The 27,234-nt window shown below is 45.9% G+C and overlaps 1 protein-coding gene across 2 annotated transcripts in view; it reads left to right on the top strand.

Annotated features, from left to right (window-relative positions):
- Lmx1a (LIM homeobox transcription factor 1 alpha) overlaps window positions 1–27,234 on the top strand; it is a 134,374-nt gene that overhangs the window by 67,799 nt on the left and 39,341 nt on the right. For both annotated transcript variants that reach the window (XM_040736980.1, NM_001281678.1), the window contains 1 exon segment: window positions 25,313–25,545. In XM_040736980.1, coding sequence (XP_040592914.1) covers window positions 25,313–25,545 — 233 coding nt within the window.

Genomic DNA, 27,234 nt, shown 5'->3' with positions numbered 1-27,234 from the left:
AGACAGCAGTAAAGCCTGATGGACAGCAACAAGTTGAACTTTCAGGGTCATGTTACTAACCGGTCCAATACAGCATCCCCTAAATACAAGACACAGAGGTGAGTCCCTAAACTGCATGCACTCCGTCTCTCAGAGGGCAGCCATCAGCCCACTGGGAAGGGCTGGCTTCAGAGTCTGGCTCACAGGGTGAGTCGGTGTGGAGTGGAGGGCAGTTGTTTTTAAGGGTAAGGATCAAATTTAAAAGCACCACCGTTTACCTTGGTTGCTAAGCCTCCCTGAGCCCGAGGTGAGGAATTCTGATTGGCAGAATCTGTAGGAATTCAGACAAGGGGAGCAGCCTGGAAAAACGGGAAGCTTAGACTGGGGACCCCGGCTGCAGAGCAAAAGGCACTTCAATACGCTCGAATCTGCTGAGAGTACATTTTGCGAACATGCAGCTAAGTTGGCCGCCTTTGTTCGGGGTTTGTTCAGCATTATCTAAAGAATGCCATGGTTCAGCCTGCTCGGTGTGAAGCCTAATTCCTCCCCTTTCTGGAGCCACAGCCTGGTGTGTTCAATTTTTCTCTCTCTGTAGGGCTGCAGGCTCTCTGGTACTCCAGCCAAAAAAACACTCATATTTTAGCAAGCTTAGTCCCAGTCTGGTTGCCAGGCAGTAAAACGAGCATTGCCTGCCCCAGGGAGAGGGGGACCGAGAGATGGAAAGGGTCATGTAAATGACTTACTTGAGCCCTCCCTTCAAATCTCTGCTTAGGAACTTTGGGGGCAGTTGATAAGTTTATTGACGTGGGGAGACACTGCTGCTGTGGCCCAAACTGTGAACCTTGGTCAGAGCTAATAATGGAGACTACCTTTGTTCTTACAAGGATTTTATAGTAGGCTAAGCTTGTCCCAGCTAGTCCATACTCATTTGAATGATATTGTTCTGTGCAGGCAGCACCAAGCGCTTTAACTGAAGGGGAAACTGAGGCACAAGTGGTTCTGACTTCTTTCTCAACGGAAGCCATAGTATTGGCGCAGTTATCTCCAGTTTTTGGCTCTGTTCTTTGCTGGCTTGATGAGTCCCCTCACGGTAGGGAAGTCTGTAGGAGAATGAATGTACAGATCTGCTCTGGAAATGGTTAACCATGACTGTTATTATGAACTGAACTGGGCACTGGAGGCTTCCTCCAAGGTACAGCTGGAGCAGGAAGCTGGCTGAGGCTGGCTGGCAATGGTTTCAGGGGACTCGGCCTCTTCTGACTGACTGGACTCTCCACCCACTTACGGCTCACAGACCACAGAGTCCCTGTCAGAGGATAACAGATTTCAGCCTTTATCCATTGGACAGGACCGGGGAGCTTGTAACCCAAAGCTGAGAGACTCCTCGTTCTGTTCTGGAACTCGTTGACAAATGAAAACATACTGAATGCCCACAGGATGTACAGCTGGGGGTGGACATTCAGCCAAAATTCCAGAAAAAGATCTGCACAGAGAGGAGCCTGTGCTCTTTGAGGCCTAGTGAGTGGCTCTTACCTGAAGCCCCTTGTCTGGCTGAGTGTTCCTCAGGGGAATGGGGAATAGTAAAAGGCTCACCCCTCCCCATCCTTCAGAGAAGAGACATCCAGGTCCAGGGCGAACACTTTCATGCCCTGCTCATGGACTCCGAACAGCTGTCACACAGGTAAATCTGTCTACACGAGAACTAGGTTTTGTCATGCTGTGTTTCGTTGCTGCCCTCAGCTGGGGCGGAGGAGGCAATGAGCTTTTGTCCATGTTACTGTCTCTCAGAGAGACCATTCCAACACAGGGGATGTGCACTGCCTCTTGGCTTATGGAGCAACTGTAACTTGAACAGACTTCAAGTGAAGAAGGGATGATAGGGTAAGCATAGCACAGAAAGGAGAGGACACGGCAGGCAGGAAGAAGGGACACCTAGGACAGCAAAAGCCCACGGATTGAAACATTGGTATCACACAGATGCCAAGGACTGGGAGAATGTGAGAACTATCCAAGGACACACACACGTGCGCGCGCACACACACACACTGGCTTGCCCTACTTACACATTCTTGGGTACAGCAGCTACTGAAATGGTTATACCCGACTGAAGCATCGCCTGTTTGCCAGGATCCTCTAGCTGTCAGTGTTTATGACACACAAGGCAGAGCCATGTTCAATGCTAATAGCAGGATGTTTTCAAGCAGTTTAAGCCAATAAGGTTGAGGACCTCACCAAGAACACAAGATGACTTATGAGACTTAGGTAAAGTTTGGAGCAGGGACTCTGCAGTCCAATGGCCTGGGATGAACCCCGATCCCTCCACTTGATAATTCTGTGGCCTGGGACAAGTTCTTTAAGCTGTGCGTGTCCATGCCCATATATTTATGTGGAGCTTTAAAAAGTTTCTATCTGCGGTAAGTATTAAATTAGCTGATGTGCATTAAGCTCTTAGGATAGTGGCAGTCACATGGAACTAGACATTATTGCCTGTTGTGGTTATTCCCACATTCCCTTTCTCTGATATTCTGGTAGGAAGCATCATAGGTGTGGTGTGCTGTGGGGTTTGGGTATGGTGCACACAACAGAACTATAGGACTTTCTTGTAGGCACAGTGATGGGGTAGATACAGATGTATCCAATCTGTGGTCCAAGTACCCCAGGATAGTGAAGGATACCATCCCACTCAAAATCATAAGTCTACTTAAAACACAATGGTATTACTTGTCTATGATTTCTTTTTCTATAGCTCTGTTGTGTGGTCCTTCCATGTGAACTTTGTAGATGATAACCCCATGTCACAGTGTCAAAAGGTTGTATAGGCCTGGTGGATTCCAGGAGCCTGGAACATGGAAAAAGCTTATAGGAAGACCTGGGTTTATTTTGGCAGCCAGGTGTTTTGTGGGTGTCACACAGAGCAGTGGCAACCTGGACAAGTCTGTCTGAGGCTGACCCACATTTGCCCAGATGTGTGAGACGGAACATGGGAAAGATCGGAACGCTGACACTGTCACAGCTCATGACCTGCAACAGTCAGAGATGCTGTCTCAAAGCTGGCACTCCTCATAGTGAGTACTGGTGGATGGGGGCGGTAGGCAGATGCCAGGACAACTTTGAGTGGATATGCCACCCACAAAGCCTTTTGACTCTCAACTCCTGTCACCATTTTCCTGTTTTGATTTGCCCTGCATTCTCAAATCCTCCAACCCAGCAACCTTGCCAGACCCTGGCCCACCTTACATACTTACACCAATCAACCACACGGACCTCTCCTTGGTCACACACCGCACCACACCAGCTAGTCTGGTGTCAGTCTTCGGAGCTGTTTTCCTGCTGTACCCAGACACTTTTAGGGATCATTTGATTGTCACCAGAGCACAGTGGTGGCATGTCTTCTGTCTGGCTGTTTGCAGATCTCACAGCCCAAGTTTTGGGCTCAGTTGAGTCTCTCCTTTTGCCTCACTTTCTCTTATTTCTTCAAAGCCCACTTTGTGTTCTAAATTGGAGTTTTAAACTTTTTATTTTAAATGTAATTCTTTATTGATTCTTTGGAAATTTCACATCATGCACTCCAATCCCGCTCACCTCCCAGTCCCTCCGTATCTGTCCCACGCCCCTGCGGTGTGCCCCTAAATTAGTTAAAAACAAAACAAACAAAAATCCCACCTTGTTTCTCCATTTTTCCAGCACCTTTTCATTCACTGGGAGCTGTGGTGTGTCATGCCCTTTACCCCTTTTGTCCAATCAGCCCCATCCACAAAATGTTCATTGCAATGAGTCATTGGTCTAGTTCAAGGTCTCTGGTTTCTGGTGCACCGTCATCACTGGACCCTCATCAAATCTCCTCTGGGATAGCCTGTTGTTTCCCCAAGTCATGGAGATCCTGCAGTTAGCGTTCCACAGGACCAGTCCCTTCGTGTACTCCAGAAGGTCATAGATGGTACAGCTGTTAGAGTGTGCCAACCCAAGGCCCAGGATGTAGGTCTGGGTGGTGGTAGCTGAGCTGGCCTTTTATTCCATCTGGGATATTGGCATAAGTTGGAGTCTTTAATAATCTCATAACCATATCAGATGGCCCTGACGGTCCCCGTGCACTGTATAAAGCACAATCATGTTCATTCTCCTTCTCCAGAAGAGTGCAAGAGGCCGGATCCTACAAGATCTGACCTTCCCTTCTCTGCTGGTCCAGCCAGAGGCATCTTAGCTGTGGTGGACGTGTCCCTCCTTCTCAGCTGTCTGAGACAGGGTCTCATGATATAGATAAGCCTTCAACTTACACTCTTCAGCCTCCTGGATGCTGAGACTGCAAGTGCGTGCCATCACACCTGACTTTATTCTCTGTAATGTCTTGGATGCCTACTGATTTCCCACCATTTGTTTAAGTGCTGAGGAATTTATTTGAAACCAAGAATATTCCCATCAGCCATCAGTTAGGGCTTTAGAGTGAGTGGTTAATCCTCATTACTGAGACAAGGGGATGGCTATCAACTGTGGGGTTACACAGGCTAATCCTTCCTAAGACCATAGCTGCACACTTGTTGGTGGGCTTTGCCCAGGACAGAAAGGGCAAGGGTGGAAGGGTGGCCTCTTGGGCAGCACCATCTGGCTGTAATTTTTTTTGCATCCAAGAGTCACTTTAAGGTCTGTTTTCAAAGTCCAAGCAAACTGTTGGCCTCAGAAGAGGAGGGGCTTCTCACAGCGTTTCAGACTTGTGCTTTAACTGATTGACCCAGGTGCAATCAGCAGAAAAAGGCAAAGAAGACTTTCCCAGAGATGCTGTGAGCCAGGAAGTTAAATTTGGCCAGGAGAAGCAGGAGGCATGTTGTCAGGGATACCTACTCTGTGAAGATGAGACCTTTTGATTTGGTCTCTCTTTGGCATGGAGTCTCCTCCACTCTTCCTTCCTGTTTATTCTAGCTCCAGTGTTGTGTGCATGCCATCACCCAAGCTCTGACTTTCCCCTTGTGAAAAGTCACCAGTGGTCCTCAAATCACTATCAGTTCCTATTCTGAGGACTGTCTGGCCTCCAGACACCCACTTCTCTGTCTCCATCTCTCTCTGTCTCTGTCTGTCTCTGTCTCTGTCTCTCTCTGTCTCTGTCTCTGTCTCTGTCTCTCTCTCTCTCTCTCTCACACACACACACACACACACACACACACACACACACACACACACACACACCATCACGATAAATGTTGCGAGACCAGGGTTGTGACACAGTGATGCTGTCCCCAGATCCTGTACCTTTCATACTTGTACTTTTGTCTCCCTTCCCACTTTCCATCACCTCTACACTGCCCTCCCATCCCAGGAGCATCCATTTCATTGCCTGAATAGTTGCCCAACTGCACCTGAAGGATGACTTGATGTTTGATATTTAGATTTGCTACATCAAGGAGAGAATGATTTACTGAAGAGAAGGGCATGATGGAGTTGGAGGTGACACAGAGTGTAGCATAGTGGACTCAGTAGGGCTCTTGGGGGAGGAAGGTCTTGGGAGGCAAGTAAAAGTGCCCTGGAAGTGAATAAATTTGCCACTCTTTAGTCAGATTTAGGGTAACATTCTTTGGTGTTTTTATTGGGGTGTTACTCACACATAACAGTAAGCTCTGGGCTCTCTTACAAAGCCCAGACAGAGGGCTGCTTATTGGGGGTGTTATTCACACTTGCTAATAAGTAACTACCTCTAGTGTATTAACCAACAAAGTCAAACCAGTGCAAAGAGGGACCCAGAAGTAAATTCTTTGCCTGGAAGAAGCTGGGGAAAGTTGGGTTGTGTGGCTCTTTAACAGCAGTTTCAGATAGAAATCTGATCGTGTTTGATCAGTGTGAAACCTCATATTTTAGAGGCACAGGGCTCCTTCCATTACCCCAGAGTGCCTACTAATCCAATATTTGTGTTAAAAACCAAAACAAGACCCCCAAATCCTCAATCTGGAGAAAATGAAATCATGCTAGAGCCTGTGTTTCTCCCACACAGGTAAGAAAATAAGAATATTTTTGGATTATTAAACCCTACTGTGTTAGTCACTGTGCTCACTCTACAGTCCATGCATGCATCCATCCACCTATCTGTCATCTATCCATCTATATTTATATTTGATTTTTCCAGCTGCCATTTAATGAGGATCATTATCTCCATCTTACAGAAGGGGAAACTGAGGCTCAGAGAGGTCAAATAACTCATTGTTGCTTGTGAATGGGGTCCTGTCAGTGTCTCACCTCTAGGGGAATTTCATTTTTTTGCCTCCATGGTGCATTACATCCGTGACCACCATGGCAACGATGCCATAAAGTTCCAAGGGACCAGCAGCCCTGAGGCTGTGGCTGGAGACACATCCCACAGCTCTTTATGAGGGTGGTGGCCATCCATCAGTCCCACTGCCACTTCTGATTTCTGCAGTAAATGCTCACCGCTGGAGGCCAGCGTGGAGAAGGTGGGTTAGCTAAGGGCAGTTTGGCCATTCCTCAGTTCCTAGAGAAACTGCAAGCAACCCTGGCTCCTCTGCTCAGTCCTTCTCTACAAATTAGTTCAGCTTAATCTACTTGGCCACTGTTGATTGAGTACCTGCTCACTGCGCTATGCTCTAAGGATACCAAATGGGAAGTTGTTCTTTCAGAACAACCTCACCTCATGAGGGTGACAAATACAAACTGGGACTCGTAAATCTGTGGCGTAAACCAGTGTAGATGTAGAAAATAACCCTAGACCACGAAGATGGAAGGGTGGCTATGTGTGTGTGGGGTGGGGTGGGGCTGAGAGTAGGAATGGAGACAAACCCAATGGAGGACAAAATTAGACCCAGAGAAGAAGTCATTCCGAGACCCCAGGCAGAAATGCACTGCCCCACAGCCTAGGGCAGATATTATACTAGACTATGAGGCAATTATATGGTTACTTTCCTTTGTGTAGCCAACTTTCCTGTATGTAATGTGGGGACAATTATGTCTGACTCACTGGGGGCTTTGTGGGGTATATGCTTCAGTTTAGTGCTTGAAGAAGCATCTTGGGCTCAAAATGGTTCAGCAAGCAGAGCAATGATAATGGGTCTTCCATACTCCTTTTTTCAAATGCTTTCCTACTGACGCCCAGTTCATGGTTGGCACTCCACAGAGTGTCCTCCTGTATCCCCAACTTGAACTCACATTTATTCCTTCCTTTTTATGTATATGTGTAGGTGTGGTGTGCATCCACGTGTTTATGTGTGTTCATATAATTGTGGGTGGTTCCTGAACTGTCTTCCCTCTGGCTCTACAAGATCTTTAACCACTGAGCCATCTCCCTGGCTCCTTTTACTAACTTTTATATGGTCACTTGGGTCTTTTCATCTGTATGCTCTGAGTTTCCAGGTAAAAGTTAGATTTCTCTTTGTTGGGGACTGTACATGTTTATGGCGCCGGTAGAATGAGGTAACAATGCAATGAGTGTTTATCAGTAATTGCCTATTATAAGTAATGTAGGTGCTGGAACGTGTGTATGAGTGACAATACTCCTAGCAAAAGAGACAAAACGAGAGCTCTCATGAGGCTCAGAGTTGAAGGTACAGCAGAAAGAAAAGAAGGTGAGATGAGATTCATTGGACAGGCAGCAACCCCTGACTGTTGATTTGACTTTAATGACAGATAGTTTTCCCTATTTGAGTTGGCTGCATATTCTTTTTTTAACCACAAAACAAACTATTTAATATTTAAAACTTCTCACCCAATAGTAACAGAATTGTCCTATCTCAAAGTAGAAAAACCTGGCTTCCATTCACGAAAAAAATAAAAAAGAAAAGCACAAACCAGCAATTATCCAGCATGTAAGGGGGAGAGTGGAGATTTCTAGGTGTGAAGTTGAAGACAGAAACACTTATTTTCCATTTCACAAACTAAAATCAACATAGTTGGTGCTTATGAAGTTTCCATTGAGAATTTTATCATTTGTAGTGGATGACTAATAATGCTGAGTATTGTTTTTCTTTTTTTAACTTTTTATTTTTAAATCTAAATTAGAAACAAGGTTGCTTCACATGTCAATCCCAGGTTTCTCTCCCTTTTCCTCCCCTCCTCCCATGCCCTCCCACCAACCCCCCAATACCCCATCATTTCCCAGGGAGGGTGAGGCCCTCCATGGGGTGTCCATAGTCTGTCATTTCATCCAGGGCAAGGCCTAGACCCTCCCCCAAGAGTCCAAGGTGAGAGTGCATCTCTCATTGACTAGCTAAATGGGCCAGTGAAGACTGAATGTCACTGGGCCTGCTGTTTTCAGGGACCCTTTGGGTGGGGTTGGGCCCTTTGATGATGGCCAAGCAAGCTCCCCTCTGAAGGCTTCACACATGTGTTGGACATACTAGGTCAACCAGCAGCCATACTGGCTTCACACACCCTTTCCCCAAGATTGTGCCTTACTCGGAGAGTCCTGTCAGCCACATACCCAACACATATTTGAACTCAGATAAGCAATCAATAAAAATCACCTGGAGATAACCTTTTTTCTGAACTAGGCCCTTTACTTCCGAGGCTCCTCCCAGCTCATGTCTCCAGCTGGCTGGTACAAAATCAGACACCAAAATACTACCCCTGGACAGATGGGCCTGTCGTTGGTCCACAAAGGGACACAGGAGATGTAAGCATAGCCTTCCTCCCAGCTGCCCGGGCTATTTGGAGACATTCCCTAGCTGTGTTCTGAGCTCAGGGCCTGACAGCCCCAGGTTTACCCTCACTGCTTCTTCCTAAACCACATCATCAATAATGTGGCTCTAGACCCAGTGCAGACTGCCTGTGAAGCAGCCTGGCTGTTGAGTTTCTCTGTACCTCTTCTCCCGACCTTCACCGGACAATGGAAATCAGCCAGCTGACTCCTGTGGGTGTGTACTTATTTGTATCCAATAGGGATAGAGACAGACAGGAAGAGAGGGGAGCGGAAGAAGCAACGAGTGTGGGGGGGTCCCTTCCACCACTCAGTTGCACCCTTCCCTTGGCCCTGGTCCTTTCAATGAGTGAATGAGGGTGGTTGATGCTTCAACCTCTGGTGTAACCAGATCTCTGCGGCTCTTGAAAAATGGAGCTCTCTTCAGCAACAACTGTTTGCAATTAACTTTAACATATGGTGGACTTTGTTTTTGTGTCTATAAAGCATGATAGGCAGTCCGGATCTGGCAAGGAATGCACCCTGCCTGTCAAGGCCTAGATCTAGCTAGTGGGAAGAATCTTTCCATTCATTCGGGAGCACGGAGACTCTTGGTGAGCTGAAGAGTCACAGATGACTCAGCCAGCCCAGAGGGCTCCCTTTGGGGGGGTGGCCATATAGTTCTACCTGAACAGTAGCATAGTTAAAGCATGGTTGGCTGCTTTTTTAAAATAGAGGCCAGTGGCCTCTGGCCTTAGAGACACTTGCTTCTAAGTCTTGGCTGCTGCCTGGCTCCTAGCTCTTTAAGACACTGTGATTTTGCTTGGGGATTGTCCTGCAGGACTCAGTCACATGGTTTGATAGACCAGAGCACCAGGAGTCACAGGTTACCTCTGTGGCCAAAGCTCAGGTCAATGGGATGAGCTAGGGGTCACTGAATTGAAAGCAACAGAATAGATGAGTTGGGGCTTAAATATACAGGGGAATTATTCTTGCTAAGCCTGGAATCTGACAGTTCACATTAACCATGTTGACTTGGCAGCTTTACATCAACAGGAATGGAGACCCCCTTCCAGTTTCTATCTTCCATCCTCAGGGTATTGGCTTTTGCCTCTAGTGGCTCTGGGATGGCTCCTTATCCTTAGCTGACAGGGCCCAAAGGGAGAAGGCAAGGGTGGGACCTGTCTCTTACTCACGGAAGATAGTCCATCTCAATACCCCCAGTAGACTTTCCCTCATAGCTCTTTGGCCTTCACAAGACCATGTGGCCATGGTCCCAGGCCAGAGCTAGACACTGATGAAGCAGAAAGAGAGAGGTATGCTTGTTGCAGAGGAATCATGATTCGTCCCTGGGAGGGAGAACAGAGTTCACTGGGAGGAGGATCACAGTCGAGGCTCTGAGGGAAGGGTAGGAAGAGGCTGTTGAGAACCCTTCTGGTTGCGGTGACTATTCTACCCTTCAGGGAGGCAGAATGAGCTGCAGGGAGGAGGGGCTGGGCTGCATGGAGGGTGGGCAGGGGCTCCAGTGGCCCATACTTCTTGGCGCTCTTCTAAGCATCCCCTTTTAACAGTATTTTTTTTCATTTTATCCCTTTGCTAGAAAATGTGTCAAGACTCCCCTTCTCCTGTGAAACAGAAGTTGGAGACAGCTTAGCAATTCAAGGCCTCCCTCCATCTTACTCAGCACAGCCTCACATCTGGCAGGAAGCACAGATTTCCTGTGTTATCTCCTGGTGCTCCCCTGCATGGAATGGGCATCAGTAGAGCCGATTTGTCTTGCCCCGCCTCCCCTGCGCTTAAAAATCCTTGGAGGGTTTAACCTCAACCATTGCTCACTCAAGCGCCTCCATTTGGCATGTCCAACTGTTGCTCAGCCTTGTAAGCGAGGCACATGAACTCTTAAGGTGTCATCCTTTCCTTGGAGAACACTCACTTTGTGGGAATCCTCCACTGGCTGTGAATTTCAAAAGCTCTGGTTATTCGGGTATGTGTTAGTTACTTTTCCTGTGTCTGTGACCTGGCAAGAAACAGCTTAAGGGATGCGGGGCTTATTTGGACTTATAGTTCAAGGGGATGTAGTCCATCTTTGCAGAGAATGTGTGACAGCAGGGATAGGAGGTGGACGTTGGTCACATTGCACCAAAGAAGCTAGACACAGTCAATATGATGCGTGATTATATTTAAGATCTATCCACAACAGGTATGCCAATAGAGGCTGAATATAGAATAGAGGTGGATGATGTTAGGAAAAGAAAGGGGGTCAGAGTGCTTAAGGACAATGGGTTTTCTTTGGAATGATGGAACGCTTTGGAGTTAGATACAAATGTTGCTATTGGTAAGACTTACTCCTTGTTAGTTCCTCCAGATCTTTGCTCAGATATCAACTCTTTGATGAATATTTGGAGTCCTCATCCTGGGGCTTCCGGTTTCCTTTACTCCTTTACATGCCCATTTCATGCATATGACGTTTTTATTTCAGGATTTTGTTTCAATTGGTTTGTTCACTTATATTCTAAGACAATAATTGGTGTTTCAATATGACCAGCCAGAACAGTGAGTGTTCAGTAAACAATTGTTATTAATAGGAATAGCACCCTTTCCTCAAATGGTCTCTAATTTAGATTACCCAATTTCTCCTTGACTTTCATTGTGCTGGGGACTGAGCCCACAGTATTGCACACCCCAGGCAAGTATTGTAGCAACTTTCTTTTCAGTACCTACCGGATAAGAATCCTACAACTCTGTGTGAAGGCTGCAACAAAATTCATGATTTCCTCCAATGTGTCCATTATCATTTGGCCCAAATGTGAAAGCAGTTCTCTGCGTGGTACAGGTGTATGGGTCTGCTGTCCCTTTCCTCTCTATCCCTCTCATGACTGCAGTTTGTGGAGGGAAGACTTTTCCTTAGGGTGGAAAGGAACAGACCTATAAGAGGGCCTCCACTGTGACTAAAGTCTACAGGGTAGATATTTCTGTAACAGTAATCGTGACTAAAGTTCCCAGCATGACTCTTATGGATAGACTTGAGGTGGAGGCCACTGCAGTAGCTTCAACTTCTTCACAGAGGAGTGGAGTGGCATTTGTGTTGTGTGTGAGAGAAAGCCTTCTTCCTGACCCAGAGGGACAATGTCTACAGGCCTTCTGGGGGTGGCACTAAGATAGGTCCTTGGCCTCTGCTTTGCCTGGAGGGGACCAGCCCCTGCCATTGTTCCTGGGTGCAGATGACCTGCCAGACACCAAACAATGGCAGCAGCCAGCAGTTCTCCTAGAACCAGCCAGGGGGCTTATGGCCTTTGTTTTGATTTGGAACACAGGCCTTTAACTTCATAGTTGTTTTATGACTCTAACTCAGAACCTAAAGATCTTCAAGATGAGAGACTTTGAGGCAACTGTGGATTTGCTATACTTCAAGGTCCTTTATTGTTTTATCTAGTGGGAGCTTGGATTGAAGATGATAATAGTTAAATAGCACTTTCGATTTACAAAATATCATCCCACCATTTGACTATCTCAATTCTCAGAGCCACCCTGGACAGTGATATAACAGGCTTCATTCAAATCCTGGCACTTTCATAGGTCTTTATTTCCTCATGTGTAAAATGAGAGTGAGCTCCAAGTGGATGAGTGACATGATCTGATTTAGGTCTTAGTAGGATCATCCGGGCTTGTATATTGGAAAACCAACTTGGCAGGTGGCAAGAGGAAGCAGGTGGCACATTGAGGAGGCTGTTGAGGTCACCCAGTGAAGATATGGTGGCAGCCTTGCCTGCAGTGGCAGCAGTGACATGAGGAGAAGGGGCAGACTACAGTCCACTCTGAACGTGGGGCAGACAGCTCATTGTCTCACTGGATGTGAGTGTGTAGGTGGGAAGAGTGGGGAATAGTTCTGAGACGCTGGTCCCCATGTACGTGATATCAACCATTAGGAAGAAGGAAGAAAAGGCTATAGTTGGAGCAGAGCTAAGCCATGGGGAGGTAGGTGGGGTTAGAATAATAAAACTAGGGGGCTAGAGAGACGGCTCAGTGGATAATGGTGCTTGCTGCTCTTTCAGAGGACTAGAGGTCAGATCTCAGCACCCTTATGGAGAATCTAGAACTCCAGCTCCAGGGGATCTCCAGGGGATCTGATACGCTCTTCTAACAACTGCCCATGCCTGTTTGCTCATACTTTCTCTCCCTTTCTATTAAATAAAATTATTTTAAGAATCAGGAATTTGATTTAGTGCATTTGGTTTGGTTTAGTTTGTTATTATGAAACATCATACAGTACCTTATTAACACAAGTGTTAATATTATTATGTATATTTTAAATGTTAAATGAGTTGGAAACACTGACTACCATTAGTCAATTGCATATTGTACACCAAATTATCATACTGTTCTCTACTTATAAGTACAGTTAAAACAAATAATTTAAACTAGATGTTCTAAGAAAAGGTGTTTAGTCTTAGAAGAATGAGATAGGATAGAACCATGAATGTTGGCATTCTTCAGTATTTGTATGTTATTTACAGTACTATCCCTGGATAAGATTATTTTTATTTATTTATTTATTTTTGGTTTTTGAGACAGGGTTTCTCTGTATTGTTTTGGAGGCTGTCCTGGAACTCGCTCTGTAGACCAGGCTGGTCTCAAACTTACAGAGATCCTCCTGCCTCTGCCTCCTGAGTGCTGGGATTAAAGGCGTGCGCCACCAACGCCCGGCCTGGATAAAATTATTAAGGGAGTGAGTGTAGACTGGAAATGAGGCTAAGCATCTCATTGTTGGGGAGATGTGGAGGAATTAGCAGAAGAGACCAAGCTTGATTGGCCATCAAGGTTGGGTGGAAACAGAGAGTCAGGGATCCCGGAAGTCCAGTAATGGATGAAGTTAGATTCTGCTCCTGAGTGCAGCATGAAGGGAATTGAGCAATATGTTGGTCATTTGTGACCTTTTCAAAGCGACTTTGTTAGAAGGAGGGGACAAGTGTCTAATGGATGAGTCTTAGAGGAGATAAAGAGCAAGTGACAAACAAAAGTCATTTAAACTTTTATTTTGAATAAATTCCATCAAGTAAACGAGGCACTGTGTGGTGGAAGAAATAAATCAAAGCAAGCATATTTTGTCCACAATGGGGGAAATAAGGAAACAGTATATATAAAACATTTTCAGAAGTAGGGAGACTATATGATATACTTGAGTAAGTTTGATTTGATAAAATATGCTGCCAAAGCAGAAGAGTTGGGACTAAGGAGTGCTGAACATACAAGATAACAACCAGAAAGGAAAGTCTCCATAGTGAACCAGCATCTAAGAGCTTGGAGCAGGTTTCATACGGCTTCCTCTAATTGTAGCTATCCTTACTACTCCAGGCTGGTCAAAGGGAACTGCTATTTTTGCTCTCTAAAAAGAAATCATGAGGATGGAGGTTCTAGGTTGGCTCAACTTCCCAACAACATGTCCTCACTTCTGCCTCTGGATTCTAGAGTCTAGATCGTCAACATTGCGTTTTAATTCCCACCAGGTGAAAGAGAAACAGTGAAGGGTGAAATGTGTGTATCAACTGAGTCTGTCTCATAAAACAACAGCTTTTCTAGAGTGCTCTCCTGCCTCAGTTCCCCCCAATAAACCCCATGTACCATATTACACAGACACTCTTAAGTTGTAAAAGAGGCTGTCACTGAGTTTTTCAACTGGAGTACATGGTTGGTACAATGAGTAGACTATGAATAGATGTGTATATTTCAGGATATATATATATATCCCAGTACAATTTAGAAATTTTCCATATTTTACAATGACTTTGAATTATTATTTTACATCCCAACTGCAGTTTACCCTCCCTCCTCTCCTCCCAGGACCCCCCCTCCATGTCCCCATCCACTCCTTCATTTCTATTCAGAAAAGGGCAGGACTCCCATGGATATCAACCAAACATATCATATTGCAGTAAGACTAAGCACTTCTCTTCAATGTACAAGTAACCAGTATGAAGAGTAGGGTCCCAAAAGCCAGCAAAAGAACTAGAGACAGACCCTGCTCCCATTGTTAGGAGTTCCACAAGAAGACCAAGCTACACATCTGTAACATCTATGCACAGGGTCTAGGTCAGTCCCATGCAGGCTTCCTGGTTGTTTGTTTAGTCTCTGTGAGTCACTATGACAAATTTAGCATCTTTGTTCTTAGTATGTACATTTCAGTACCATTAAGTTAATTCACATTGCCGTACTATCACTGTCTGACTTACTTAATTGACACACAGTCCTCATTAAATTGTAGCATGTGTCAGAATTCCCTTCCCTTTTTAAAGTTGGACAACATTCTGTTGTATATTTAGGTCACTTTTTGTTTATCTATTCACCTGCAGGTAGATACTTGATTTGCTTTCACACTTTGGTTATTGCCAATAACCCTGATGTGAACATGAGCATGCAAGCATCTCTTCTGCATCTTGTTTCCAGTTCCTCTGGGTATTAGGTCCAAAAGGAGACTCTGGGATCACGTGGTACTTCTCTCCTTTGGTTCCCCGCCCCCCACACCCCCGGAATTTCTAGAATTCATCTGGCAGTGGCTATACCACTTCACATACCTACCAACAGTGCACACGGGTGCCAGTCTCCTCTTTGTGAACACTTGTCTTTTCTGTCTTTTTCTTGGTAGCTGCCATAATAGACATGGCATCTTTCAGTTTTGATGGGAGGGGGAAAGTTAAATGAACAGGTGCAAGATAATGGAGGAATAAGAAGGTTTAAAAATAGAAGAGTGAAAATAAAAACATCAAGAAACAAAGACTGTGTCACATGTACTGGGTCAGATTTGCCCTTATAGAGCCTTCAAGACACCTCAAGTGTTCCTGGAAAGGACCGCCTTCCAGGAGGGAGGCTGGGGGGAAGAACGGGCCCTCTGTCCACCACCCTCTCTGATGAGAACAGCAAAAAGAGATCTCCAAATCAGACGCCTCTCTCATGCCCTCCAGCTCAGTCAGTTTCTGTTTCCTTTCATTTTAGAGGTGCTACCCAGTCACTCTACCACTAAGCTACATCCTCAGTTGTACACAGAGCTGGGATGCTATAGAAGGTTACACCTGCTTTGAGGTCCGTGCATTAAAGGCTTTCTGGAAACTCAAAGAACTCAGAGCTGTTTTCACTCTCTACATGGAAAAGATAAGCCCCTCAGCAACAGCCTTTGGTTTTCATGCCTTGGTAGAGATTTTCATTCAGACTGTTACTGGGTCTTTCTCATTTTGTGTTTCTCCTAGAAGTCTGGGTTGACTCTTGAGGAGACGCTCAAGTGGCTTAGGAACACACTTGTTTGTCTTCAGGGCATATCTAGTTCCCTTGTGGTACTGTTGATATCAGCTTATTCCATGAGGAACCCTTGAGTTGTGACAATGTTATTTTATTCTTTATTCTTTATGATGTACAGCACAATAGAAATCGTGAATGAAAAGTGGTAGTGCCAAAGCAGGCAGGCCTCATGGAGTGTTCGGTGTTGCCCACTTCTGGGATCCCAGAGTCTTTCCCATCAAAGCATCATTAATAATACCCTGTCCTTCCTATTACACACACACACACACACACACACACACACACACACACACACACACACACACACGGAGAGAGAGAGAAGGAGAGAGCTAACTCCCAGAAAACATATATTCTTTGTAAGAATATACATTTCACTGGCCTCATGCCATGTTGCTAAGCCAGAATTTGTGGAAGAATGGGAATCTGTGCCCAGAATGTCCGCTAAAAATACCTCTTCCTCCGCCCTCTGTTGTTTGGTGGGTGTGCTTGAGAGCAGCCCGAGAGGCTAATGAGGATAAAGAGAAAGGAAAGCTGGCATTTTCAAAGGAAACCAAACCTTCATTCCCTAAGAAGAAAAAAAACTTTCTGTATGTCTGTTTTATGTTTCTTGCTGTTTTTGTATGCCTGTGTGACACTATGGAAAGTCTATAATGTAAGTCCTGCCACCTTGGCTTGGGTAATTGCAGCCCACACGGTCACCACAGTCATTTGCTCTAAAGTCCAGTTCATAGATAACCTTGGCAAGTAAGAAAAGGGGAAGGGAAGGAAAGAGAGGTCCACTGTCCTACCCTCTGTCTGCTCCTCTAGCTTTCCAGACACCATCAGTTCGTTTTAGGAGCCCAAGGGAAACATTTCTACCCCAGCCAACCTGCCTCGTAGCAGCTTTCATTCCTGACTGCTGAGCCACAAGCTCTGGTTGGTCCTCTCAATAATCTTAGCTTTCCTTGTGGTCAAGCACACTATTCCTTCTGGATCTCAGATTCTTTCCCTTCATGAGGAAAGAGGATGAGTGATTTCTCAGGGGAGGGGGCTAGTTAGGAGAGCAGGGTGGGGGCATTGGGTGTCTTGGTGCAGGTCCAAACAAAGGTCAATGATCTCAAAAAGAAGCAGTCAACTGAGAACTGAAGTGACATGGAGCAAAGGTCTGTTCCAAATGTTTGCTAAATAATCTCAGTATTAACCAAATAGCAACCGTTGGCTCTGGTGGGCTAGCCACGAAAATGATGACTTCCTGAACATATGCTAGCTAGGTCTTAGGCAGTGAATGCAGGTGCTGCTTGACAATGCCTGGCTACTATCAATATTTACTATGGGCTATCATAGCCATAGTATCCCAAATGAATTTCACCCGTTTCCTCTCAAGGTCTGGGCTTTTAATATTTGTTTGTTGGTCTCTTCTCCAATAACACGAAAGGCTTATTGAAGTTTAATTTAATTTGTTACAATAATGACAGAGTCTTGAGATGATATATGAGGTTCTATTTCTGGCCCAATGACCACCTCAAAGTATATTATCTTAGACACATATTTACATGGGTAGATATGTTAAATTGATTTCAACAAAGGAAGCTAATAGCTACTGCTTGTGGAGAGCAGATAATATGTGTCAGCTCCTTCACATGAATTATCTCATTAAATCTCCAAAAAGCTCTCATATGACATAACATGTTCTCATTTTTTTAATAGAAGCTGGATATCCAAGAGAGTCTTAAACTTACTCGTATTTGTAGAAACAGGTCCAAGTTTTGCATACATGTGTATTAATCTTAGATCTCTGGTGTTCCCCCATCCCCTCCCCATTATGTCTGGCTGACTGGAACACAATCTTTGCAAAATTAAGAAAGACATACATGGTCTACATTTTCAAGGTAAATCTACCCATTGCCCTTGGAGAGCAAAGAGCCACACTCCTATTTCTTAGTAAGGCCAGCCTCGTGGAGCTTCTGAGTTGCAGACATCACCACCAACAGTCCTTTCTCCATTCACTCATCCCATTGTATGGTCCTCTGTGTTGTCCCCCAGGAGCCACCAGGAGGCAGGAACTCTGATTGGCTCTGCCAGCCACTTATTGTTTTCCATGTTTCCACCACTGCAGAGTCTTAAGACTGTCTCCTATAGATGATCTTGCCACTCCTATTGTCTCTGCAGACTTTCCCACCGCCTCAGAACCACGTGCTCCGTTGCTTATTGTGGTGTTGTTGGCTCAGCCTCAAGGACAGGGACCTTGAGCCAGCTGACAAGGTTGCTTGTGTCACTTCTTCTAAGGCCACAAGCCATGCTTTTGGTTCCCAATACTTCTGAATGCTCTTCTTTCACCATCTCTCCTCCAGTTTAGCCACATGGTCTCCCAGGCTCCCAGCAGCAGATTTTCCAGCAGACAGTTTTGGCTTATGGCCAACCCCTGTCTCTGCCTGGATGACCTCAGTTACCAAGGCCACATGGTACTTAATGAATGTTGCTATGCTGCCCCCTGGTGGAGAGGGTGGAAACAGAGATGATTCCTGCCTTACTAAAGAATCGCCCTAGACCCTCTCTCCTTTTCTGAGCTGACTTCTTCCTCAACCAAAGGATTCTTACACTGGATCAACTCAGCTACAGTAGCACTATGGAAAGGCAGTATGTCATGTCATAGACAAGCTTCCAAGGCTTAAGTTGATTTGTTATTCTTACACTGCAGGAAGCTCAACTGGAGTTAATGTCTTTTGTATGTATCTAGTCCTCCATCCTTCCATTTGTTTGTGTCTCTCCCTTTAAGGCCTTCAGGACCCTAGATCAAGGTTAATGAAGATCTCGTTTCCTGACATACTTCTGGTCAGGAGCTGCTTGGAGTGCTGTCACGAGAGCTCCTCTCTGTTCCCGCAGGTCTGGAGTAGCGTGTGGGTTTGCACAAGGTTGCCATGTTCTATTATTCCTGTGCACGAGAAGCTGTGCCATCAGCATGGGTGCGAGGCGTCTAATATAGCCGGTGTAAGATAGGGCAGAGATGGGGGCATTGGAGGACGTCAGAAGGACTCATGGGCAAATGTACTGAGACTAGCAAAGGAAGTGAACTGGCAGGATCCCTCCTGGTTTCGCTTTGATGTGCACAAGAAGGCTGCTCGTAGCTGTGCCTGCTGGAGCTGTTGGGGGAGTGGGCTACTCAGGCGCCTCCGGAGGAAAAGAACAAGCAATACAGAGATAGGCAGGTAGGAGGAGAAGTGTTAGGAGACTTGGATTATGTGGTTACAGAGTCCAGGTGGCCACCCTGGCATGCCGTCTAGAGCCAGAAAAGCAGAGAAGCTGTATACTGTCAGAGTCTAAGCTGAGGTCCTGAGAGCTGGGTGCGGTGGGGGTGGTGCAGGTCTCCAAGGCTGAAATCTGGGAAGCATGGGCGGTACCTAGGCTCTGAGACGACAGTGATTGGTTAAATTCCACTCTCTCCAGCTCCTTCTCCGCAGAGACACCCAGAAGCAGAGTTTCCCCAGCTACTTGCAGATCCCCTAACCAAGTCAGGGGCACATTTCAGCCGAACCCCCGTGGATCCTGGGTGACTGGCTGCGTGGACACTCTGGTTGAACCTATCACAGCAGGCACAAGATCTCAGACCCAGCCGGTGCTCTTTGCTCCCCCAGACTGCCATGCCTGGCATGAAAGCCCCCAGTCACCCTCGCGCCCCACACACACAAAAGCAGGATTTTAAAAAGTCCTTGTTCAAGTGTTAGTCCTGAACTCCTTGTTTCAATAGTGCCCTCCCCAGACTGCTCTCTTCTCATTCTCCCAGGCTTTGTCATCATGGATTTTTGTCTTCTTAAAATATCTTGTTTCATATTTCATTTTCAGCCTATTTATCCATTATGGACATCATTATCACCGTGGTAATATTGTTTTATTGAGTTATCATGAACTAAGAAGTTTTGATTTTGTTACTTTTATTCAGACAGACTCTGTGAGGCATGTGTGTGTGTGTGTGTGTGTGTGTAGGTCCTTTTATCATACCCATTTTGCAGATGAGTAAAGCAAGGCTCCTATATTTTGATCAAAGTCATAGAACTAGTAATGGGTATAGCAGGGAGTTGGCCTTGAGTTTATCTGATAACTCCTGTTACCTCTTTGAAAATGTGTGGACTCCAAGTGGAGAATGGACCTATGTATTTTATATTCCTAAGACTCTCTCCTGTGGAGCCAAGACAGCGTGAATGAAGTCTGCTGAAGTATGACGCTCTCTATTAATTCATAAACTACTTCATACTTCTATTCAAATGCAGTGAAGTAACAAGTCATCAAGCGGCACAGTCCCTGTCCCCGGCACAGTCCCTGTCCCTGGGTGGGTATCTGGTAATGGTTCGTCCCTTTCTCTGTCCCCCAGAAGCTCTTTCTGTTTTCAGTCATATCATTTTGGGGGACTGACGCAGGTTCTAACCAGGAAACGTCCTGTTTAGGGTATGAAGTGACTTTTCCTAAGAGCACACAGCAGGCACTTGTATCCAAGTGTTGCCTAACGTCTTGTCAGGCCACCACTTTATTACTGTGATTCTTGCAGGGCTAGGGTACACTTCTGACGTTCTCTGACTCTTCGTTGGTTGCTTCTGACTTGCTTCTTAGTAGTGCTTCAGTGTCTAGCCTTTATAGCTGTGTTTGAGATGCTCTTGTCTCCATAGTTACAAGACAAGGCAGAAGTGGGGATGAATTAAGAGACTATGTAGCTTAGTGGATTTTAAACGTGGCTCAGAAGTAAAATATTATTTTCCAGAAGACATTTTTTCTAGGATATATAATAATACAGTCTTAGTATTTTTAAATAAATAGATTGTATAATACATACAGTCTAGAATTTACTTATCTAGGGTATATGTTTTTGATTTAACAGCTGTGTGTGCGTGCGTGCGTGTGTGTGTGTGTGCATGCGTGCGTGCGTGCGTGCATGTGTGTGTGTGTGTGTGCTCGCACGTATGTGACAAATGTAAAGGATACTCTCTAAAAAGATGTTTTGAAGGATTACCATGGGCAAGCAGTACCCTGTTGAAACACCGTCTGGAGATTAGGATTTAGATACAGGCTTCTCTGGCTGAGAATTGGGCAATGAGAGGACGTGAGGAATAGCGGCCTATTTTCCTATTCCTTCCCCGCCTCTAAGTTTTGGGCATTATGTGGTGTTTAGGGCAGAACTTACCTTTACGAAATGAAAGACAAGAAACTCAAGGCCCAGGGACTGGTGCGACTTCTTTCAACCCATTGGTAAAGATAAGACCCTGGGATCAGGTCAGCTGGACTCTTTCCCTGGGTTAATAAGTTCTTTTCCCCCTTTGCTTTCTGCTGTGGCTCCAAGCACAGGATACAGAGACCAAGCCAGCAACAAGAAATAAAGATCTGTGTGGATGAACTTGGAGAATGATAGGGCCATCATCAGTGGGCCTGAGAAACAAGCTCCACCTGACACACCATGAACAGAGATGAAGTCAAATCTAGGAGTCAGTAGAAGAGCTCACATTGGAAGAAGGGCTGTCTTAGAATGGGGGCTCTGAAAGCTTTTAAGCATGAAAACTCACCTTTGGGGCAAGAAGTAAATATCTACGTATGTAAAAGGCAGACGCACGGCCAATAAAAATGGCTAAGAATTCCCTGTGCATTAAAGGTGACAAAGCACCCCCTGCACACATCTTATTTAATCCTTCCTTGCTGAAGGATGTAGGCATCATGCTTGCGCTTGCCCCCTGTGCAAACGGAGGCTGCAAGAGTCACTGAGAAGTAAGTCACGTCGTTAGGATATGGCCGAGCCTACGGAGAAGACTTTCAACAAGACTTGCAGTTGGGCCTCTTGTAGCTTTTAGCTGTACAAGAAGATGTAAGCAGGGCACGGAAGGAAGTTACAGCCCTGTATTTCCCTGCCTGGAAAAGCATGGGGGAAAGACAGCAATAGGTATAGTGAGGCAGGAAAGAGATGAAAGATTCAGTGACCAGTGGCCTCAGTCAATTGTCTGTGTCCTTCTCTGTTATTTCTCTGTACATGTCCCAACCACATCCGATTGTAGCCATTCAGATAGAGCAGTGATTCTCAACCTCTGGATCATGGCCCCTTTGGAGGTTAGAATGACCTTTCACAGAGGCTGCATATCAGATATCCTGCATATCAGATATTTACATTATGATTATAACAGTAGTGAAATTACAGTTGTGAAGCAACAATGAAGAAGATTTTATGGTTGGGGGTTGCCACAACATGAAGAAGTATTAAAGGGACACAGCATTAGAAAGGTCGAGAAACACTGCTTTAGATCTTTGCCTTAGTTAAGGCTTCTATTGTTGTGATGAAACACCATGACAAAAACCAAACCAAACCAAAACAACAACAACAAAAAACCCCAACAAAAATACCAAAAAAAACAAAACAAAAAAGAGTTGGAGAGGAATGGGTTTATTTGGCTCACATTTCCATATTGCTGTTTATCATTGAAGGAAGTCAGGACAGGAACTCAGACAGAACAGGAACTTGGAGGCAGGAGTTGATGCAGAGGCTATGGAGGGGAGCTGCTTACTGACTTGCTCCCCAGGGCTTGCTCAGCCTGCTTTGTTATAGAACCCAGGACCACCAGCCTAGGGATGGCACCACCCACCGTGGGTTGGGCCCTCCCACATCAATCACTAATTAAGAAAATTCTCTATAGGTTGGCCCTTGGCTCAATGTTATGGAGGCATTTTCTCAATTGAGGTTTCCCCTCTCTCCGATAGGATGTTTGTGTCACATTGACACAAATCTAGCCAGCTCAGGCCTCCTGACCACTGTAGCTTCCTAAAGACAAAGGCAGATTCATTTGTTACACCATCCCTCCTCACTGTCCTCTCAGAGGGTCATCTGTAGGGGAGGGGAATACGAAGGGCTTATACTACCTGGGACCATGTTGTACAGGATGCTTTTTTACAAGGAAGATGCTCTATCTCCATTTTACAAGTGAGAGTGATACAGGGAAGAGATCAGGGATGAGCCCAAAGGCATCAGAAAGATGGGGCAGGGGTGGGGGTGGGGCTGACTTAGGATGCTGAGAAAGACTGGAGTTGTCTACATAGGTGATCTGACAGTTCTGGAAATATTGCCCAGCTTTCCCAGGTACAGCAGCCTGGCAGACTCTGAACCCAGAGTGAGGTCTCATTAGCATTCAGGGGGGAAGTAACCATGGGGGACACATCTCAAGCCCTGGGAAGAGACAGGCTGTGTTTTAATTATGACCTGGACTTTTGAACAAATCCTTTTCTCTGCTTCTCTGAGCCTTAGAGAAAACAACTTATGGGAGGCTGTGCAGCCAGCAGCTGGGTCCACAGTGGGACCCGTGCAGCTGTGTACACATCTGGCACCCAGGTGGTAGGTGGCACGACCGTCTTCTTGAATTGCTCTTGAAGGTTACAAGAGATGAGGGAGTAAGGTGAGTTGACCTGGTTAGGATCCAGGGAGGGAGAATGGAAGGAATCAGGCCTGCCTCTTTGGACCTGCAGTCCTTGGGGGAACATGATGACTTCGGGATTTGAGCCTGTACAACTGCTGCCACTTCCAGCAACGCGCCTGAGTCAACATGGTGGACTGTCTTGGTTGAGCTCACTCTGGCCCTCCCTTCTCTAACATGTGGGGAAATTTATGGAGTAAGGGAAAATTTTTTAAGGGGAAAGCAAAAGGAGGAAAAGATTAACAGGCTAGAAGGCAGACAAGCACAGAGGCTACCACCGGCTGTTATGCTCCTTAAGTGTTTGTTGACTCCCTGGGAACATTTGCCTTGAGTCTGCTTAACAGTCCATTTCAGGGGATGGGGAACAGAAGCGAGGCTTGGGGACAAAAGGCCTTTGACCGGCTCCTGGAAAAGCATTGATTAGTTTGCTCAGGTTGGTAAACAGAGACTGGGGACTTGGGAGGCCGAGGGATGAACTAGGTAGATTTCTGCACAGCACGTGACATCTAACAAGGGGAGACAGTGTGAAAGAAAATATTGGAGGGACTCCAGTAACAGTCAGGAAAACCGCAGCTAGCGAGCAACTGGAGGAAGGGGGGAAGGAAAGGGCTTCTGGTCCTTGGAGTCCTGGGTGTGGAGGCTATTAGTGGTGAGAGGGCAGCGGCAGCCATGTGGGTGGGTCCTCAACTTTACTCCAGTGCTGAGGTTGAAGGGCAGAGAGGGTGCATAGGAAGTTAGCTGCTTCACAGAGTCTCCTGATGACTGAGGGAGAGACACGCTAGTTCCTGTCCTAAGGCTGTCTGTGGGTGGTTCTGGGATTCATGGCAGGTGACCTCATTCTCTTTTTCAAGCATTGGCTTCCTCCACTCAGAGCTTAAATGTCTTTCCTCTCTCCTGTGCCAATCTGTGTGCCGTGCCTCATTGGGAACTCTTCCCAAGCTTCCTCTTCCCTCTGCCTTCCAACCCTTCCCTTCTTTAGGAAGATTCCAAGACAAACACACGGTGTGAGGGGATTGCCTTATAACCTAGCGAGTACAATTTCATGGTTGGGAAGTGTTTGAATATTGTAATTTCTGATATATCCTATGACTTTGTGTTGGAATATTTTGTAGTCACAGGGTACCTCTGCATTGTTCTTTTTAAAGTGCCACTGCAGCACACATGTGGGTGTCAGAGGTCAACTTTATGATGTCAGTTTCTCCCTACATCTTTTAAGTGGGCATTGGGGTTTGAATTCAGGTTGTCAGGTTTGCATGACAAGGACCTTTCCCCACTGAATCATCTTCCTAGTCTTATTTATGTTCTTCCACAAGCATTCGAGCTCCATACGATGGATTTGTCTTGTATACTGTTGTGTCTGCAGCAATGCCTCTCTGTCTGTCTGTCTGTCTGCCTGTCTCTCCCCTGCCCCTCTCTCTGTCACACACACACACTCGATACTTGACTCCATGTGTGGATACAGTTGGGATGTGGTTTCTTTTTCTCCGTTCTCTGTTAAGACACACAGTAGATAGTGTATCCCAGGGCATGCAGTAGATATTCTGAGTTAATGAAAATATATGAATGAAAAGGAGAATGCCTGATTGACATAGGAACAGGCAAAGGCCAGTGTTGTAGATGGCTTGTCTATAGGAAAACACTCTTCAGTTGTTTATGTTTCCGTCATTCCTGACAAAGTGGGACGTATTAGCAGAACAAATTGGCGTCAGGTTCCTAAATATACTTTGTGTCAGCTCCTATCTGTCTTTGTGGAGAGAGGATCAGGTCTGCCCCCCTCCCGTGTGTCATCTGACCTGCCTGTATCTGTCAGATCCTCTGGAATTCAGGGACAAACAGAGAATGTTTTGGAAGGACTCCTTCTGCCCCTGCAATTGTGCTACTATTAAAAAAGAAAACAACTCTTCCTTTTAAAAACAGTAAATGAATGCTATAATGAATGCATCCTACAGCTATCATTAGATGGAGGGGAAACCTAGGTCCAGACCCAACCTTATGCTCATTGCTTTTCTTTCTCTCCTACTTGTAGACTGTTTGCTGTCAAATGTGGGGGCTGCTTCGAAGCCATTGCCCCCAACGAGTTTGTCATGCGCGCCCAGAAGAGCGTGTACCACCTGAGCTGCTTTTGCTGCTGTGTCTGTGAGCGACAGCTGCAGAAGGGGGATGAGTTTGTCCTGAAGGAGGGCCAGCTGCTCTGCAAAGGGGACTATGAGAAGGAGCGGGAGCTGCTGAGCCTGGTGAGCCCAGCAGCCTCAGACTCAGGTGAGTGCTGCTTGTTGGGCAGGTGCTCCTTGGCAAGGCAGTCCTGTGCATCCCAACAACTTTCTTTTTAAGCTCTTATTAGTGAGCTATTGCCATGATAATGGTGCATAACAAATCTTACCTGACTTCCATGGCATACAACCGAAAACACACACTCAGTACATTTAGAAGCATCTGGGTGTTCCCTTCAGGCTGGAGTCTGTTGACCTCCATTGAGTTAAGCTCCAGGCATAGATAAGGTTCAGGTCTTCCGTGATTTGCTCTGGCATTCAGGTTAGAGGAGCAGTGGCTGAAAGGAATGATCTCCTGCCAATCATGAAAGTGTAGGGAAGCATGTTCCACTACAAAAGCACACTTCTGGCCTCCGCTGGCACCGTGTTTGATAATATCCCGTTGGCTGAGGCAGTTTATAAGCTCAAACCTACGGAGTGGGGGAATTGCACTTCATGCAGCTTGAATGCCTGCCAACTAGGCTTCCATAATATGTAGCAATACTGTATTATCTATGGAGATGGCGGATTGAACCAGCTGTGCAGGCTGCTGCAATCACTGAATTTCTCCAAGCATTGCTTCCTTGTCTACCTGACGAGTGCTGGGATTTGCCTGAGGTTCAGTGACTTATGTCACAAAGAAACTAGAACATTTTTTTTGTTTTTCTTTCTCACCCAGCAGCCTTCATCCCATCGTGACTTCAGGGGAAGTAAAAGGTAGGAGATACAGAGAGAGTGCAAAGATTTTACAGAGTATGTTTCAGAGAGTCAAGTTTCCAGGGTGGTAGCTCCACAGGGCAGGGTTTGTCTTCTCTCAAGAGTCTGTGAGATGCCATGGGTAGTGTCACTCATTTTTACCATGTGGTTTAAAGTGTTTGCCACACAAGTGTAAGGGATTTGGTTTGTATCCCCAGCACCTATGTAAATGTTGGGTGGGTGCAGTGGCCCACCTGTAATTATAGTCTCAGAAGATGGAGTCAGAGTCTCTAGAGGAAGCAGGCTAGCATTAGTAACCATATTATGAGCTCTGGGTTTGACTAAAAACTCTGACTCAATGCATAAGATAGAGGGATGATAAAGGATAATTCTTAGACTCAACCCTGGGCATCCGCATGCTCTTGGACCCCACATGCACACTTACTATACACCTCAAGCATTAAAGGCTGGGAATAAAATGAAACTGTGGTGCAAATGAGCAAAGTCACATGGATACTCCCCATGCACAGACACTGCAACACACACAGACACACACACACGTGCACACAAACACACACAGACACACGGGCACACACACACAGTCACATGGATACCTCCCATGCACAGACACTGCACCACACACACGTACACACACACACACACACACACACACACACACGCACACACAAAGTCACATGGATACCTCCCATGCACAGACACTGCACCACACACACACACACACACACACACACACACACAAAGTCACATGGATACCTCCCATGCACAGACACTGCACCACACACACACACACACACACCCACACACATGCACACACACACACAAAATAAAACAAGGGAAGCAGGAGGAAGAGAGAAAGAGAGTGAAGCATGCAGTTGCTGATAATCCTTGAGTTTGATTGATCAATGTAAAAAAACTGTAGATGTTCCCAGTAGTCCTCCATGCAGAGACAAGTCATCAGTTCATTCCTCATAAAGGCAGTCCA

Source organism: Mesocricetus auratus, unplaced genomic scaffold (genome assembly GCF_017639785.1).
Source record: "Mesocricetus auratus isolate SY011 unplaced genomic scaffold, BCM_Maur_2.0 Super-Scaffold_100676, whole genome shotgun sequence".
In the NCBI taxonomy this organism is placed as follows: domain Eukaryota; kingdom Metazoa; phylum Chordata; class Mammalia; order Rodentia; family Cricetidae; genus Mesocricetus; species Mesocricetus auratus.
The sequence above is the reverse complement of the archived record's forward strand: the minus strand, read 5'-3'. Positions and strand labels throughout refer to the sequence as shown.